This window comes from Sceloporus undulatus, chromosome 1 (genome assembly GCF_019175285.1).
Source record: "Sceloporus undulatus isolate JIND9_A2432 ecotype Alabama chromosome 1, SceUnd_v1.1, whole genome shotgun sequence".
NCBI classification, from domain to species: domain Eukaryota; kingdom Metazoa; phylum Chordata; class Lepidosauria; order Squamata; family Phrynosomatidae; genus Sceloporus; species Sceloporus undulatus.
This window is the reverse complement of record NC_056522.1, coordinates 41,634,440-41,651,231: the sequence shown is the minus strand read 5'-3', so window position 1 is coordinate 41,651,231 and position 16,792 is coordinate 41,634,440. Positions and strand designations below refer to the sequence as shown.

Here is a 16,792-nt window from a genome sequence, read left to right as displayed (position 1 = left end):
TTTGTCATCTTCTGGCAAATGTTGACCATAGTGGAGGATACGGAGCTTCCAAGAGAGGTGTTCATTCAGGTAAAAAGAATAGTGGTTCTTTGAGTTTTTCCCACATTAAGGGGGTCCTCCACCCATAATCCCAGAGAATGTGGACGGACCACTGTACATAACAGCAACAGTTGTGGGGAGCAAAGAGCTCAGATCTTTATTGCTGTTTCCCTCTTGCTTTTCTCTTAGCTCAGAGATGGGCAAAGTGCCACCTGCAGGCTGCATGCCATTTTTGTGCCCCCTCCTCTTCTAGTCTTCCACAGCTACCCACCTTAACTGGACCCACCCTGCTGTGCCTAGTCCTAAAAACAAGCCTTAGCCAATTTCACCAACCATTTATTTACAATCTGTTTCTCTCCTCTTCCTCCAGTGCAGTATCTCTTGACAAGATTATACAAAGTAACACGTTTGGCAAAGGCTCGGGTGTGTGGCTGCAGGTGGCAAGGTCCTTCACATTGTGAGTGGCAAAGAAGGGGGCTTTTGGCAGACGATGTTTTAGAAGGAGGAACATGGAGGAAAGCTGTTCTTCCACAGCAACCAAGGCTAGATCGCTGGCTTCTTAATGCATAGTTTTTGCATGGATCAGACTTTCCCCTTAGTGTGGCAGGTCTTAGAGTTCAATACCCTTATCCAGGGTAGGTACCTCTGATTCCTCCTCTGCCCACCCCCAGCAGAGGCGAGTCCCCCACTTTAAGTGGGACCTCTCAACCCACACCTGAAAGCCAGCTTCATAGACTCCTAGAGCTGGAAGAGACACCCCCCCAGGGCCATCCAATCCAACCCCCTGCCATGCAGGAATACACAATTGTCAGCCTGCCATGCAGGAATACAGAAACCCTTCTTCCCCATCCACCTGCAGTTTAGGGATCAGGGCTTCCCAGTCCCCAAGGAAGACAAGCAAGGAGGCAGTCATGGAGAGTCTCGTAGACCAAAAGAGGGCTCAGGACACCTGCTGGGGTCCAGGCCTGGGAGAGCCGGAGGGGGCTCGGGGTGAAGGGGAGTTTCTGGTCCAGGAGGGTCCCGCTGCAGAAGCAACTCCTGGCTATGCCGCTGCAGGGACTGCTCTGCGTTGGCACCAGCCTCCGTCCCTTCCGCGTCACTGCAGGGCTCCAGCTCCAAGGAGTCAGACTCACTGCTTTCGGACTCAGAGCGGCTGGGACTGGGCTCGGGCTCGGTGCGGGGCAGAGCGCCCCCTGCCTCCTTCTCGGGGGACTCCTTCTCTTTGTCCTTCTGCGCCTGGGCTTCCTTGGAGTGCCGCCACTTCATGCGCCGGTTCTGGAACCAGACTTTGACCTGCAGGAGAAGCACACAGGCTGAGAGCCAGAGCAAGAGCAAGTACATTTCTATACCGCTTGTCTCAGCACTTAAGCACTCCCTAAGCGGTTTACAATGTAGAATTCAAAGACATAGCCGTGTTAGTCTGTAGAATCAGTACATAGAGAGATCCCCCTAAGGGGGAACCCATCATGGGGTTTTCTTGGCAATTTTTCTTCAGAGGAGGTTTGACATGGCCTTCCTCTGAGGCTGAGAGGGTGTGACTTGCCCAAGGTCATCCAATGGGTTTACATGGCCGATCCGGGATTTGAACCATGGGCTCCAGAGTCACAGTCCAGCACTCTATCCACTACACAACACTGCCTCCTTTTAATAATTCACACTAGTTTTTAAAATGAAGCATTCTAGTCTTTGTGATCACCAGAGAAGGGAAAGCTAATGAAAATTGCAAGTTTTAAATCCTAAGGCATATTATGCAATAATGGCTGGTGTTTTGGATGTTGGACTGTGACTCTGGAGACCAGGGTTCGATTTCCAGCTTGGCCACAAAACCCAATGAGTTACACTGGACAAGTCACACTCTCTCAGCCTCAGGGGAAAGTCATGGCAAACCTCCTCTGATGAAATCTTGCCAAGAAAACCCCAGGATAGCGGGGTCGCCATAAATAGGAATCAACTTGAAGGCACACAACAAAAACAACAACTATGCCATACTTACTTCAGATTTTCTGACACTAGAGGAATGGTTTAAAATGCCATCATTTCTTAGTATAGAAAAAAAATCTTAGGCTGCAGTTCTATGCAGATTTACTTGGGAGTAAGTCTTGTAGAATGCAATGGATCTTATGTCTAAATAGACATGCCTAGGTTGCTTTGTTGACCCTGGGCAAGTCACACTCTCTCAGCCTCAGAGGATGGCAATGGCAAAGCCTCTCTCAAGTGATTTGCCAAGAAAACCCCAGGATAGGTTCGCCTTAGGGTTGCCATAAGTCGGAAAGGACTTGAAAGCAAACAACAACAACAAGGTATAATCAGTGTATATCAAGGGAGCAATTGTAAGTTGAATCCATCTGATACACACTTCATATGTTGGGTGTATATATGGGTAGGTACATAGGTATAGGTGTAGGTTCCTAAATGCCCTAAAGGCACCAGGTCCTGTCTGATCTTGAAAACTAAACAGGGTCAGCCCTGGTTAGTACTTGGATGGCAGGCTTCCAGGATGTATTTCAGAGGAAGGAACTGGCAAAACCACCTTTGAGTATACCTTTCCGAAGAAAACCTTATGAAATTATTGGGTTGGCCACAAGTTCACAGGCAACTTGAAGACACTGTACACAAATGTGTATATATGTATACCTATATGCATACTTTTGTATATGTCTAGCATCTCTGTGCACGATCCTAGGTCTACCCATTTGCCCAGACCTCCTGTTCCAACTAATAGACTCATAGGTTTCAAACACACTGCAGAAATAATCCGATTTGAGACTGCTTTAACCACCCTGACTCAGTGCTAGGGAATCCTGGGAATGGTAGTTTACTGTGGCACCAGAGCTCTCTGACACAGAAGGCTAAATGTCCCACAAAACTATAGTTCCCCAAATTCCCTAGCATTGAAACAGGGCTGTTAAAGCGGTCTCAAATTGGATTATTTCTGCAGCGTGTTTTGGACCGTGCTTCCATTTCTCTTCCAATATTCCCTGCCATGTCTGCACACCTTCAAAGGCCTTAATCCTTGAGTTGGCCAGGTCTAGAAATGAAATGTTCAAATAAATGAAGATTTGCATTCCTAGGGGAGGAGGGGGGAACGGGAACAAATCCGCATTCGATAATCCTAAACCTATTTTCAGTTTTTTTTCTTTTAAAAAAAGTTTAAAACCCCTGTTAAAAACTAAGATGGCAAATATTTATAAAGGAGAAAGACAGATGGACCTGGTCCTCTTTTCGACCGGTTTAGAAGGAGGCTCAATTCTTGATTAAAGTCTACGGAAAGCTTCATCAATTATGTGGAAATATTTCGTATTTGTTTCCTAAGTGGAAGTATTCTCTAACACTCAGCCTAAGAGGAAAGCGAGATCAAAGCGCCTCTGAAGCTGCATCCGCACTGGAGTAATAATCCAGTTTGACACCGCTTTAACGGCCGTGGCTCCATGCTATGGAATTCTGGGATTTGTAAATTTGTTGCGAGATCTATGGACTCCGTTCCCCAAAAGTAAAGAAATAACAGCCGGATCGGAGCGTGTCTATTCTGACAAAGGAGCATAAAACCCCCCAAGGCTCTGAGATCGGCCATCTAGAAGGCTAACGGATTTAGGTAAATACATCTAAAAGACCATCCACTTCGTAAAAATGCCTAAGGAACTGAGGATATATTCCGCGGCTCTTTAGAGCGCATTTATGTCGAAAGCTTTCCAAACAAAAAGAAACTTCGGAAAGCTTTATCTTTGCATCAGGGTGACCAGGGGGGTCCTCCTTTACCCGGACATGCCCTGCATGCTAACCTTTTGTCCAGGAGGAACCGCAACATGTCCTCCATTTTGATGCAGAAGCACGAACTTGCTTCCACATGAGAGTTGTTAGCCTTTGTTTTGCGGGGTTCTACATTATTTTTACTTTATTGGCTACATTTTGCGGGCCTTGTCCTCCTCTGCAGGGAGGACATCTGGCCGCCCTGGGTTTTCTGAGTTCCTCGGGAGGATTTCTTTCTTTCTTTTTTAATAATCTGCCCCTGGAAGAAGAATAAAGCTTCTGAGGATGTGTTTGTGAGAGGGTTGTCTATGCCTTCAAGTCGTTCCCGACTTTGGGCGACCCTAACACAGGGTTTTCTTGGTAACTTTACTTCAGAGCGGGTTCGGTCTTGGCCATCCTCTGAGGCTGAGAGAATGTGACCTGCCCAAGGCCTGATGATATGGAGCTGTCATCCTGACCTGTACTGTAGTACCCCTTGATGGCAGGATTCGCAGTCTGTACGGCAAAGACAGGATCAAGGCAACATTTGGAAGTTTCAAGCCAGATTGCTTTCCATGGGAAAGATGAAGGTGGCACTCTTCTATCCCTTTACTTATGAATAAGCCCAGCCAGGGGGTGGGTCATGGCCCAAGTGTGGTATTATTATTATTATTAGTAGTAGTAGTAGTAGTAGTATTCTGTGGGGTTCTGTGATTGTATAATATAGGATGGGTAAAAGTGTAAGTTTAAGTATACACACACTTGAGCCTACACTTTCCACATACACACACACACACACACATATACATATATAGGACAGACAGCCTTTGGAGTCTGTATACACTGACCACGGTCAAATACAAAACTTTACACCTTCCATACCCAATGAAACCTATTTTAACTGGGAAGTAAATTCCCTAAAAAGAAGTAGTGATTTATTTGAGTGTTGGACTAGGACCAGGGTTCAAATCCCAGCTGAGCCATGAAACCCACTCAGCCTTGGGCAAGTCACGCTCTCTCAGCCTCAGAGGAAGGCCATGGCAAACCTCCTCTGAAGAAACCTGCCAAGAAAAGCCCATGATAGCCTTGCCTTGGGGCCCAGCAGGGCATAAATGGGAAACGACTTGAAGGCACACAACAACTACTACAATAAACATCACTATGTTCAGTAGGACATATGCGAAGGTAAACAGATGAAATTGGTAGATATAAGTATATTCCCCATCCTGCTAAATTTAATCAGGAGTACCTTATTCCTCTATTGGCTGCAGGCATTTTTATTCAGATGTAAGCTTCTTCTGAACATTAACTTTAGCTGGGTCCAGTGGCCCTCTCTTATATGTTCAGGTATTCACAAAATCACATATACATAGGACTGAGTTGTCTATCAGGGTGTAGCTATAATGGGGGGGGGGAGTACAAAATGAAAGCATTGCCCCCCAAATAAAAATCCTAACCCCCCTCCCAATAAATTTTATTTCAGCCCCACATCTAAAGCCTCAGCCCAGCAGTTAGAAATAGGGTTTAGGCTGCAAGGAAAAGGCCAGGAAAGCTCACCAAGGGAATGCAAGCCCAGCAATTGTAAGATTGTTGTTGTTGGTGGTGGTGGTGGTGGTGTGCCTTCAAGTCCTTTCCGACCTATGGCCACCCTAAGGTGAATTATTATTATTATTATTATTATTATTATTATTATTTATTTTAATTTTTCAGTGGGTTTTCTTGGCAAGATTTGTTCAGAGGAGCTTTTGAGGCTGAGAGAATGTGACTTGCCCACAAACCCTGGTCTCATACAGCATAACCCTTGGAGCAAATAAAATACATGTTTTGATCAGGGAAGGGGTCTCTTTTCTTTCTTTTTTCAATGGGATTTCAGGCCAAGCTGAGATCTGATCCTATTTTCCTTTCCTGGTTCAAACCTGAACCTGGCTCTTAAATATAAAAAATACTGGGAGTGAAGATTTTTCCCTTTCTCACTGTTCTGCAATGCAAGAAATTTGGGAAATGAAGGAGATATATATATTAATTAGAGGAGGGTCAGGCTTCTCTTTTGGAAGGGCAATGCCCCAACTCCCCTATTGCCTATAAAGGCTGAAGAAATATTATACTACTCTCAAACAGACATAGAAGAGAAGGGGAAATAAATTGGGAAAGATAACCCTTATAATAGTTGTCTTAAGATGAGTAAAAATAGTCCGTGCTGGGGCTCTGTTGTAATTTGGAGTGACTCTATGAGGTCTCCAAATATCTTTCTGCAAAATACCTTTCTGCAAAGGGGCTCACATAGACACAAGGCCAATCCACACTGCAGAAATTATCCAGTCTGAGACCGCTTTAACTTCCCTGGCTCAATGCTAGGGAATCCTGGGAAGTGTAGTTTTGTGAGACATTTAGCCTTCTGTCAGAGAACTCCAGTGTCACAATAAACTACGTTTTCCAGGATACCCTCGCACTGATCCAGGGCAGTTAAAGCAATGTCAAACTGGATTATTTCTGCAGTGTGGACTGGACCACAGAGGGAAAAAAGTGTATAACCCATTTTCTGTGAATGTATGCAATCCCATACAATGTCACCCTTGGAGAAAAAGAAATGCATGCTTTAATGAAGAAGAGAGTCTCTCTTCTTTGTTTTCAATGGGATTCCAGGCCAAGATGAGACCTGATCCTTTCTTGGTTTAGGGTCAACATTAAAGAGATTTAGAAAAATTGGAGGAACATCACAGAAGCTGGATTTCTCCGCAATTTCTCCCTTTTAAGATTTACTGGGGGAGAAAAGCTGGGGCCTTTCCCTGCCTGCCTGAAAATCTGGGATCCTTCTTAGGTTTCACAACCATAAAGGAGAATTAAATGTAGAACATTTGAAGAAAAACGTAGGACATCACCAAATAAAAGCTAAAAACGCTCCTAGAAAGACAAAAAAAAAGGTCATGCTTCTTAGTCTTGCTCAAAACGGAGGGCACTTTGGACATTCCTCTTGGACAAATGTCAGGAAAGGGCATGGAAAATAAAATGTAGGACTATACAAAACCCAATGGCAATCCATGCTTCTCAGTCCTGCTCAAACTGGGAGGACACTTTTGGACATTCCTGCTGGGCCCAAGGCTGAAATGGAGGACGGGTCCTGGAAGATGAGGACTCATGGGTGACCCTGTCCCGACCAAGGGACGAGGGCAGAAGAGAGTAAAACAAACCCTCCCATTTCCCGAACCCTTCCACCTCCATCTCTTCCATCTTTGTGTTTCTTCCTCCTCCCTGGACTTCAGGCCCCCGATTCTAATCTCTCCTGCCTTTGCTGGCGTTTTCCCCTTCGCAGCCAAATAAACAGCCCGGGTGTAAGGGACATAAATCTTCCCCTGAATTTAGGGACCCTTCTCCCTCTCCCTCCCCGTCCTCTCAGTAAATCGACATGGATTTACTGCATTACTCAGCCCCAAGTAATGTGGAAATTCCTCCTTGCTTTACAAGCTGGAGAGAGGGCGAGGAGAGGAAAAAGATCGCAAGAGGAAAAAAACATTCTCCTCTCTTCCTCCTTCGCCTAAATAGCCTAAAAGCACCAAATCTTGTCTGAGCTTGGAAGCTAAGCAGGGCCGGCCCTGGTTAGTACTTGGATGGGAGACTGAGTGCCAGTTTAGGCTGCAATTCAGAGGGTGAAAAGCAGTTTCCTTACCTAATGTCCAAAACACACTTCTCAAACGCTTAGGACTGCCCTGGCTCAGTGCTAGGGAATCCCGGGAGCTATAGTTTATTGCTTATTATTTATTATTATTATTATTTATATTGTGGCACTCACTAAATGTTTCACAAATGTCTACTGTTCCTGGGATGTCCCTAGCATTGAACCATGGCAGATAAAGAGGTCTCACACCGGTTTATTTCTGCAGGGTGTTTTGGACCCAAGCAAACCCCTAAGAAATTCATTTTGGTCCAATGTTTGGCCACAGCCAGATTACCATTCAATACTTAGTTGGGGAATAGATATGGTCAGCATGGATGAAACTTGACGCATAGGACATGCTGATCTGACAAAATAATATTTGAATGGCTGGAATCAGAGATTGTGAGAATGTGATTGCGAATGGCATGGAACAAATCCATGTTCAATTAATGTGAATCAATGGGGGAATTGGCAAATTCGACACCAGTGTAAATGTATTGATTCCATGCGGTTACTCACATTGGAATGTGCAATAAGATTCAGGCCCTTAGCCTGCTCTCCCAGCCACAAACACACTGCCCTATGTATATGTATATGTTGTTGTTGTTGTTGTTGTTGTGTGCTTTCAAGTCCTTTCCAACTTATGGCGACCCTATCATGGGGTTTTCTAGGCATTTTATTCAAGGAGGGGTTGCTATAGCCATCCTCTGAGGTTGAGAAAGTGTGACTTGCCCAAGGTCATCCAGTGGGTTCACAAAGGTGAGCCAGAATATTTACTTGGCAGCATATTTACTTGGCAGTAAACATTACTGAATGTGATAAGGCTTACAATTGAATAGATATGCATCACAGCGCAGCCTTTTGCTTGGGGTCAGGAACCTGTCCTTTTGCTTACTTACCTCAGAAAGAAAGAAAAAGAAAGATGTCAAGCTATGAAGAATAGGATGCTTCATGAAAAAAAATTAAATAGCCAAACCCGGCCCCCTCTTTGACTACAGATCCCATCATCTTGGATGGGAAGGCGAAAGGAGTTCAATTATTGTGTGCCAAGTCCACTTATGGCCATGCTAAGAAGGAGGTTTGCCATGGCCTTCTCCTGAAAATATTCCTCTAAATAAGAACCTATGGGACTGAATTGGGCTTCACGAAGTTTAATCAGTTTTATTTTGGAGTACAAGTTTGGATCAATGCTTGTCTGAGCAGACTAGGGACCATTGTATGAGTTGGCCTGTAGCACAGGCTTAACTACCATTTCTTTTCTTTTTTTACGTGTCTCAGCTTGAGTGTTGGGGGATCACCTCTGAGTATCCCTTGCCTCAGAAAACCCGATGAAATTCATGAGGACACCATAGGGATTTGAGGTAGATACACACAATGGTGTCAGTAATGACACACAGGACAACTCTAGCATAGGGTTTTGAGTCCTGAGATTACAGTTCTAGGAGATCAGAGTTAAAATCTGTGCTCTGTCATGGAAACCCACTCTCTCAGCCTTAGAGGAAGGCCATGGTGAACCTTCTCTGAATAAAGCTTGCTAGGAAACACAATGACAGGGTGTCTGGCCTAATGGTCTGAGTGTTGGACCGGGACTCTGAAGACCAAGATTCAGTTCCCAGCTCCACCAAATTGGCAGCGTGAGCTTTCCTAGACTTCAGCCTACTTCCTCAGATCTTTCCTAGACTTCAGCCTACTTCCTCAGATTTGAAGTCTAGGAAAGCTCATGCTGCCAATTTCTTTCTTCCAGTTAGTCTCAAAGGTGTTCCAAGATCTCTGTACCCATGATATGGCCTTAGAGCCCCCATAATGTCAGAAATGACTTGAAGCCACACAACAAAAAAACAAGTCAGAGTCACTTTGAAGGCATATAACAAGAAAGTGGTGGCATTAAAAAAGGGATTAAGGGAAATAATAATATATTAGGCACTTGTTATCCGCTGGGGTTTGGTTCCAAGATCCCCCGTGGATAAATATAATGGCATAGCAAAATGGGGTCCTTTATATAAAATGGGAAATCAAAGTTTTCTATTTGGAATTTATATATTTCAAGCCGTTGATGTTTGAATCCGTGGATTAAAAAAAAACAGTGGATAAGGAGGGCAGATTTACCAAAATCCGTGGATGCTGCCTCAAGAGGGGGAAATCTCTGGTTGGAATTGTGGATCCGGATTCTGGATAAAAGGGAAAGGAGGATCTGGGTGTCTAAAAGGCTTACTTGCGCATCGGTGAGTCCTAGCATGGCGGCGAGCTGTTTTCTGTCCGGTTTGGTGACATATTTCTGGATTTCAAAGCGTTTCTCCAGCCCTTTCCTTTGGAGGTTGGAAAAAACGGCCCGGGACCAAGAGCGTTTCCGTTTGTAGGTTTGAGGCAAGGTGTCTTTGGTGAGCACCGCATAGGGCCCTAAAGGGAAAGAAAGGAAAGGGGTTTAAGGTCTCTATGGGGAGAAACACAAAAGGCAGAGTTTTTAGGAACTGGACTCTTTAGGCTGCATCCACAGTGAAGAAATAACCCGGTTTGGCACCGCTTTAACTCTTTTCTGGCTCAAGACTATGGAATTCTGGGAGTCGGAGTTTGTTGTGGGAGCTCTGGGCCCCACAACAAACTCCCAGAATTCCATAGCCTTGAGCCAGGGCACTTAAACCGGTGCTAAACCAGGTTATTTCTCTACAGTGGATGCAGCCTTTATTTTTTTCTTCCTAAACTTTTTTTCTACAACTCTTCTGGGAGATGCGGCTTTTTGAAATATCCGACTGCATCCACATTGCAGAAATAATTCGGTTCGGCACCGCTTTAAACTACCCCTGCTCAGTACTACAGTTCCCCAGAATCTCATATGGTTGAGCCAAAACCCTTATTCCCATGTAAAGGCATACCAAAAGAATGCGATAGAGCCAACTCCGGCCCCGTCTTTGAGGTGCTGGACTACAGATCCCATCATCTGGGAAGGCGATGGGAGTTGTAGTCCGACACATCCTGGGGTTGCATGAAACCCCGCGAGTGGCAGGGATGGGAGTACCACAATCCGTGCTCCAACTACTACGCCACGCTGTCTCCTTTTAATCATTCACACTATTGATTTCTTTTTTAAACGAAGGATCCTAGTCTTCGTATGCATCGGAGAAAAGAAAGCGAATGGCAGTCACAATTTTAAAACTCCTATTGTGTGGTAAGGGTTGTTGTACCCCATCCCTGCCGCGGCTCTGCTCCAAAACACACTGCAAAAATAATCCAATTCGAGGCCGCTTTAATTGCCCTAACTCCTAGGAATTGTAGCTGATTGTCGCCTCAGAGCTCTCTGACAGAGAAGGCTAAATGTCTCACAAAACGAAAATTCCCAGGACTCCCTAGCATTGAGTCAGGGCAGTTAAGACAGTTAACAACAACAACAACAACAACAACAACAAGTTATTGTGGTCTCAAAGTGGATGATTTCTGCAGTGCGTTTTGGTCATCCCCAACGTTGAAGGTCCATCACTGCCCTGGCTCAGTGCTAGGGAATCCTGGGAATTGCAGTTTGCTGCTGCCCAAGAGCTCTCTAATACAGTAGTGAGGCTAAACGTCTCACAAAACGACAGTTCCCACAGGACGCCTTAGTATTAAAGCGGTCTCAAAGTGGATTATTTCTGCAGTGCGTTTTGGTCATCCCCGAAGTTCAAGGTCCAAAGCATATTGCGGAAACCATCCCGCCTGAGATCGCTCCAAGTGCCCTGCTAGGGAATCCTGGGAATTGTCGTTTGCTGTGGCCCCAGAGCTCTCTGACAGAAAAGACTAAAGGTCTCGCAAATCTATGACTCCCAGGACTAAGCCTTGAGCCAAGGCAGTTGAAGAGGTCGCAGAACGGGATGCTTTCTCTGCAGTGTGTTTTGGAGCTGTGTTTGAAAGAAAGAGAGTGAAGGGAGAAAGGGGGGCAGAAATAGGGGGGGGGGCTGTGTACCTGGAAAAGTGTCCTGAAACTGGTGCTGCACCGAATTCCTTGGGGGTCCGTTTAAGGGCCCCAGGACCCCGGAGGTCTCGTTAAGGGGCTCTAGAGAGGCGAAGAACTGGCCGGCCGGAGGCTGTAAGGCGGGGGGCAGGTGGACCCCACTGGGGCGGCTGGTGCTTAGTAAGGAGGTCAGATCTGCAGGCGACAGGAACAAGGTTACTACCAGATTCGCACCCAAGCCACCGACAGCCCGACACCCCCCTCTAGACCGGTTGTTGTTGTCTGCCTCCAAAAGTCAGGCTTGCCTTAGGGCCCACCTTAAGGCGATCCTATCTTAGGGTTTTCTTGGCAGGTTTCTTCCAAGAGTGTCCCTTGCCATCCTCTGAGGCTGAGAGAGTGTGACTGCTTGCCCAGGGTCACCCAGTGGGCTTCCATACCCCAGCGAGGAATCTGAACTCCAGAGTCGCAGTCCGACACTCAAGCTACTATCAGGCCGGATAGGCTTTACGATGTTAAAAATGATATCCGCTCCATCATCACATCTTTACTAAGGACCGAAACAACATGCAGCCTTCTGACTAATACTGTATCTCCAATTGTTATTTTTTTTCTATTCCTTCTCCTGTTCGGTTGATAATATCTTGCTTGATGAGGAAGAAGCCCGTGGAGCTTCGAAAGCTTGCGACAAGTATAATTGTGCATTTCGGTTGGCCAAGAAAAGGCATCACGGATGGATTGTTAAAAAGTGCAACTATTATTATTGTTAGCAGTAGTAGTAGTATATTTATTTATATCCCCCCCCTTCTCCCAAGACTGGGACTCAGGGCGGCTTAAGACATTTAAAAAATTACAATTAAAAACATACAGAAGTACATTAAAATAGAATTGAATTACTACAATAGTTAAAACTAGGGTCCCAAACACACTGCAGAAATCATCACTTTGAGACGGCTTTAACTGTCCTGGCTCAACGCTAGGGAATTCTGGGGAATGTCGTTTTGTGAGGCATTTAGGGACAAAGGGGCAAAGTGCACTGGTGCCTCAATACAGTTCCCAGCATTTCCTAGCGTCGAGCCTGGACAGTTAAAGCGGTCTCAAGATGGATTATTTCTGCAGTGTGTTTTGGACCCAGGGTTCGAATCCCGGCTTGGCCTTGTAAACCCTTTGGGTGATCGTAGGCAAGTCACACTTCCCCAGCCTCAGAAGCTGGATTAATATATTACGGGAACCTAGCCCTGGTCTCCGGAACCGTAGTCCAACACTCAAACCACTGCACCAGCTGGCTCTCAGCTATAGGAGAAGGCAAGAAGAGTGTGTGCCCCCCCCCCAAGATAAAGAATGTTGTCCCCATAAAATGTCCCCAGGATCGTAGTACCTCAATAGCATGTCCTAGGACTCTGGAGACCTGGGTTCGAATTCCCGTTCGGCCATAGAAACTCAGAGGAAGGCAAGGGCAATTCCCCTCCTCCGGGAAGAAATTGTGGCAAGAAACACCCTAAATCGGAAACTAGAAGGCACACAACAACAACAAAGCAACCACAAAATAACTTTAAAGTTCAGCTGGGCCTTTAGGAATAGAGTTTATCCAAAGGAAGGGAGCAAGAGGAGAAAAGGAGGAAACGATTTTAGGGCCTTGAAGTGGAAGTCACCAACTAACCTTTGTTTGGGAACAGAGCAAAACACGAGTGTATTTACAACCAACCGCTTCGTGGAAAAACGGAATAAATGACACTTAAATAATTGCGGCTAAGAATATGGATGGAAACTAGAATAAGAACATGCACTTGGATAAGCAATCACATAATGGAAATATGTATCTCTAATTGGCAAATTAATAAATAAGTTAAAAAGTTGACATTGGCGCCTTGTGAGTCCTATTCCAGAGCAAAGGAGAAAAGAAGTTTTAACTAAATTCCGGCGCTAACCGCTAATTTAAATTAGATTTTAACTAAATGCCGCAAGGAAGAATTGCGTGCGATAACCAGAAATAAGTGGATGCCTTCATAAAGCTGCTAAGCCTTGAAGTGGCAAGAGCCTCGGGGCTGTTAGGGTTGTAAATGATGAAATTAAAAAGTGGATTGGTTTAATATGTGTATATATTGTCCTTTTAAATTGTAGGCATGTCCTTTTCAATCGATGTGTGCTTTAATTGTTGTGTTTTAACTGATGCGGTGCGTCTCTTTTGACTTGATCCGTGGGGAGAGGCGGATAAGAAATAATAATAATAATCATAATCATAATAATATATAATATATATATAATAATATATTGCCGGATCCTGGATGTTCTTAACGCTTAAGAGTCCTCTGCATGTTAAAATTTACCCCAGTTTATGTCCAAGGGAGGAACTACCTATCTACATGGTAGGAATTCTGGCCAAATGGGAGGTTGGGCCAAGGACATAGGTTTTACTAAATAAAAATATTTCCATAGGTTGTTGTGTAGTCTATTATTCTTTATTATTATTATTATTATTATTATTATTATTATTATTATTAAACATCCTTTTTGGAGAGAGGCGACCGCCAGCCACTCTTGGCATTCAATGCAGGATGCATTCTTTCAGAGAAATGAAACTCTAGGGTTGTGGGTTTCTCCTCTAATTCAAGGGGATAGTTAACACCGATTGCAGTGGCCCCTTGGTTTTAACCACTAGGCAAGGCTGCAGCCACTCTGCAGCAATAATCAGGTTTGACACCACTTTAACAGCCGTGACTGAATATCATGGAATTCTGGGAATTGTAGTTTTGTGAGACATTTAGCCCTCTCTGTCGAAGAGCTCTGGTGCCACAATAAACTACATTTCTCAGACTTCCATATCCTTGAGCCACGGCAGTTCAAGTGGTGCCAAACCGGATTGTTTCTGCAGTGCGGATGCAGCGATGGCATGGATGCGCCCTCGAGGGCAGTTTTTTGGCTTCTCCGTCTCACCGCCCATAAGATAAATTCAAGGAGTGTGATCCTACATATTGTTTTATTTCGAGGGAAGGGCCTCTGGGGTCAAAAGGACTTGTCCTCGTGTCTGGGGACTGTTTAAAAATCCTGCCATCTGAGCCAAGGACTTAGTTGCTTTACTTGCAAAAAGGATTTAAAAAGTGGCATACTTAAAAAATCCTGCCATCTGAACCAAGGATTTAGTAGCTTTGCTTACAAAAAGGACAAGAAAAGTGGCATGCTTTAAAAATCCTGCCATCTGAACCAAGGATTTAGTAGCTCTACTTGCAAAAAGGATGAGGAAAGTGGCATATATTTGTTTAAATCATGCCATCCGAAACCCCTCTGAAGAAACCTGCCAAGAAAACCCTGCGATAGGTTCACCTTAGGGTCGCCCTGAGACGGAAACGACTTGAAGGCAAACAACAACAACAACAACAACAACGAAGGGCCTGCTAGCCTGAGTTTTCTTTCTGAAACGTGAAGCAATCTGGTTGCACAACGATCACTTCTTTCCGTTGAGCAACGTCAGAAAGCAGAAAGACCAAAAGCATCTGAGGAAGTAGACTGAAAGCTCAGGCTGCCAACTTCTTTCTTGAGTTAGTCTCAAAGGGGCTACAAGATCTCTCTACACACTGCTCCTACAGACTAACACGGCTATGGCTTTGAATTCCAACAGAAGGAACACAGCTTCGGTTCCCTTCCAAAAAGCCGTTCTGCCTTTAGTGGAGAAGACTCTGAATAAACGGAAGGTTTCGACTCCTGGGTTGCAAAACTGAAACCCCAAGGAAAGGATCAAGGGCAAGCTATCCAAATTGCTCCCCCTTTTCCTTATCAATATACAGTATTACTCCTTCTTTCCCACTCACCCGCCCGATTCTTGTAATCTGGATTTGCCATTTCAAAAGAAGAGGCATCGAAACGGTACGGATCGTCCGGGTTTGTCGCATTATGGGAGTTGCATCTCTCTCTCTCTAGCCACTTGGACAGAAGGGTGGATGGATGGATGGATGGATGGATAGATAGATAGATAGATAGATAGATAGATAGGATATAGCCCGGTTTGGCACCGCTTGAACCCTTCGCCTGGCTCTTTGCTATGGAATTCTGGGAGTTGGAGTTTGTTGTGGGCCCAGAGCAGAGCGGAGCCAAACCGGGCTATATCTCCAATGTGGATGCAGCCTTGGCTATTATTCCAAGCTGCTGAGCGGTTGAAATCAGACTTAAAGGGGCTGGGAAGGTCTGTCCAAACTCAAATTCGAGCCCAAATCCAAAGGCCCCTTCTCAGTACCTCTCAGAGTGTTGCTCTCCTTGAGTTTCGGGTCAAACTCGGCCGACAAGATGCGATCAATCCCGAATTTCAAGTCTTTGCTGGAGGGCGCCGCCGGAGCCGATCCAGGCTGGGTCTGGAGGTGGCTGGGGTTCCTGCCGGGGCCTGGCTGCGGATAAGGAGCCGAGAGAGGCGAGGAGGAGGAGGAGGAGGAGGAGAGCCGGGCCGGGAAGGCGAGGCCAGCCGCCTCGGGGGCCACCATCGGCGTGGGACGGAGCGGCGAGGCGGCGGCGTGGAAGTGGGCCTGGGCCTGGACGGCTCCCAGGTGGGCGGCTAGACTAGCCGAAGGGGAGGCCGGCAGCCCCTCCAGCCCCGGCCCTTCGCCCACAGCGGCGTGGAGGAGGTCGGCGATGCAGAAGGAGGGCTTCTTCAGGCCCGAGGGCTCCAAGGGGAAGCAGCCTGGCCCCGGGGCCCCCGGAGCGCAATAGGCCGCTGACCAGAGGCTGAAGTTGGAGGCGTAGAAGGGAGCCAGGCCCGCCGTGTACATCCTCAGGGCCCCGGAGTCAGGGAGACCCCGGCCTCGCAGCAGGGCCCCAGAGCCCCCACCTCCCTCCCTGACTCCCGCCCTCCCTCCCTCCCTCCTTTCTTTCCTTCTCTTCCCCTGTCCTTCCTTCCTTTCTTCTTTCCTTCTTTCTTTCTCCCCTTCTTTCTCTCCTTCCTTCTTTCTTTCCTTCCTCTTCTTTCTTTCTTTCTTTCTCTTTCTTTCTTGCCTCCCTCCCTTCTTCTAATAGTATTTATTCATTTTTCTTGACCTATTTCACAGATTTCTATTCTGCCTTTCTCCCACAATGGGATTCAAAACGGGTTACGATAATTCTTCCTTCCTTCTTTCTTTACTCCTTTTTTCTTCCCTCCCTCCCTCCCTCCCCCTCCCTCCCTCCCTCCTCTCCTCCCGCCCTCCACTCGTTCCTTCCTACCGTCTTTCTCTCTTTTTTCCTTCCTTCCTTCTTTCTTTCCTCCCTCCCGTCCTTCTTTCCCACTTTCTCTTTCTTTATTTACAGTATTTCTCTCCTTCTTCTCTCTCTCCCTCCCTTCTTTCCTTCCTTCCTTCCTTCCTTCCTTCTTTCTTTCTCTCTTTCCTCCCTCCCTCTCGCTCTCCTTCTTTCCTTCCCTTCTCTCCTTCCTTCTTCCCTTCCCTTCAGGCAGAGCTCCGGATCTCCTTCCCCTCCAGGCGGCCAAGGCCGGGCCTCTC

At 46.1% G+C, this 16,792-nt stretch overlaps 1 protein-coding gene across 2 annotated transcripts; it reads right to left on the bottom strand.

Moving 5' to 3' along the window:
• Nucleotides 1-358: 358 nt before the first annotated feature.
• HLX (H2.0 like homeobox) lies at nucleotides 359-16,153 on the bottom strand. Of its 2 annotated transcripts, XM_042446415.1 has the most exons (4): nucleotides 15,562-16,153; nucleotides 11,349-11,531; nucleotides 9,630-9,814; nucleotides 359-1,332 (listed from the first exon to the last, which is right to left on the bottom strand). In XM_042446415.1, exons 1-4 carry the CDS (start codon nucleotides 16,085-16,087, stop codon nucleotides 949-951), a joined length of 1,278 nt encoding a protein of 425 aa, XP_042302349.1. In that variant the 5' UTR covers nucleotides 16,088-16,153; the 3' UTR covers nucleotides 359-948. The 2 variants fall into 2 exon arrangements, with proteins under 2 accessions (XP_042302349.1, XP_042302351.1); XM_042446417.1 differs by lacking the exon at nucleotides 11,349-11,531.
• Between the last annotated feature and the right edge of the window lie 639 nt (nucleotides 16,154-16,792).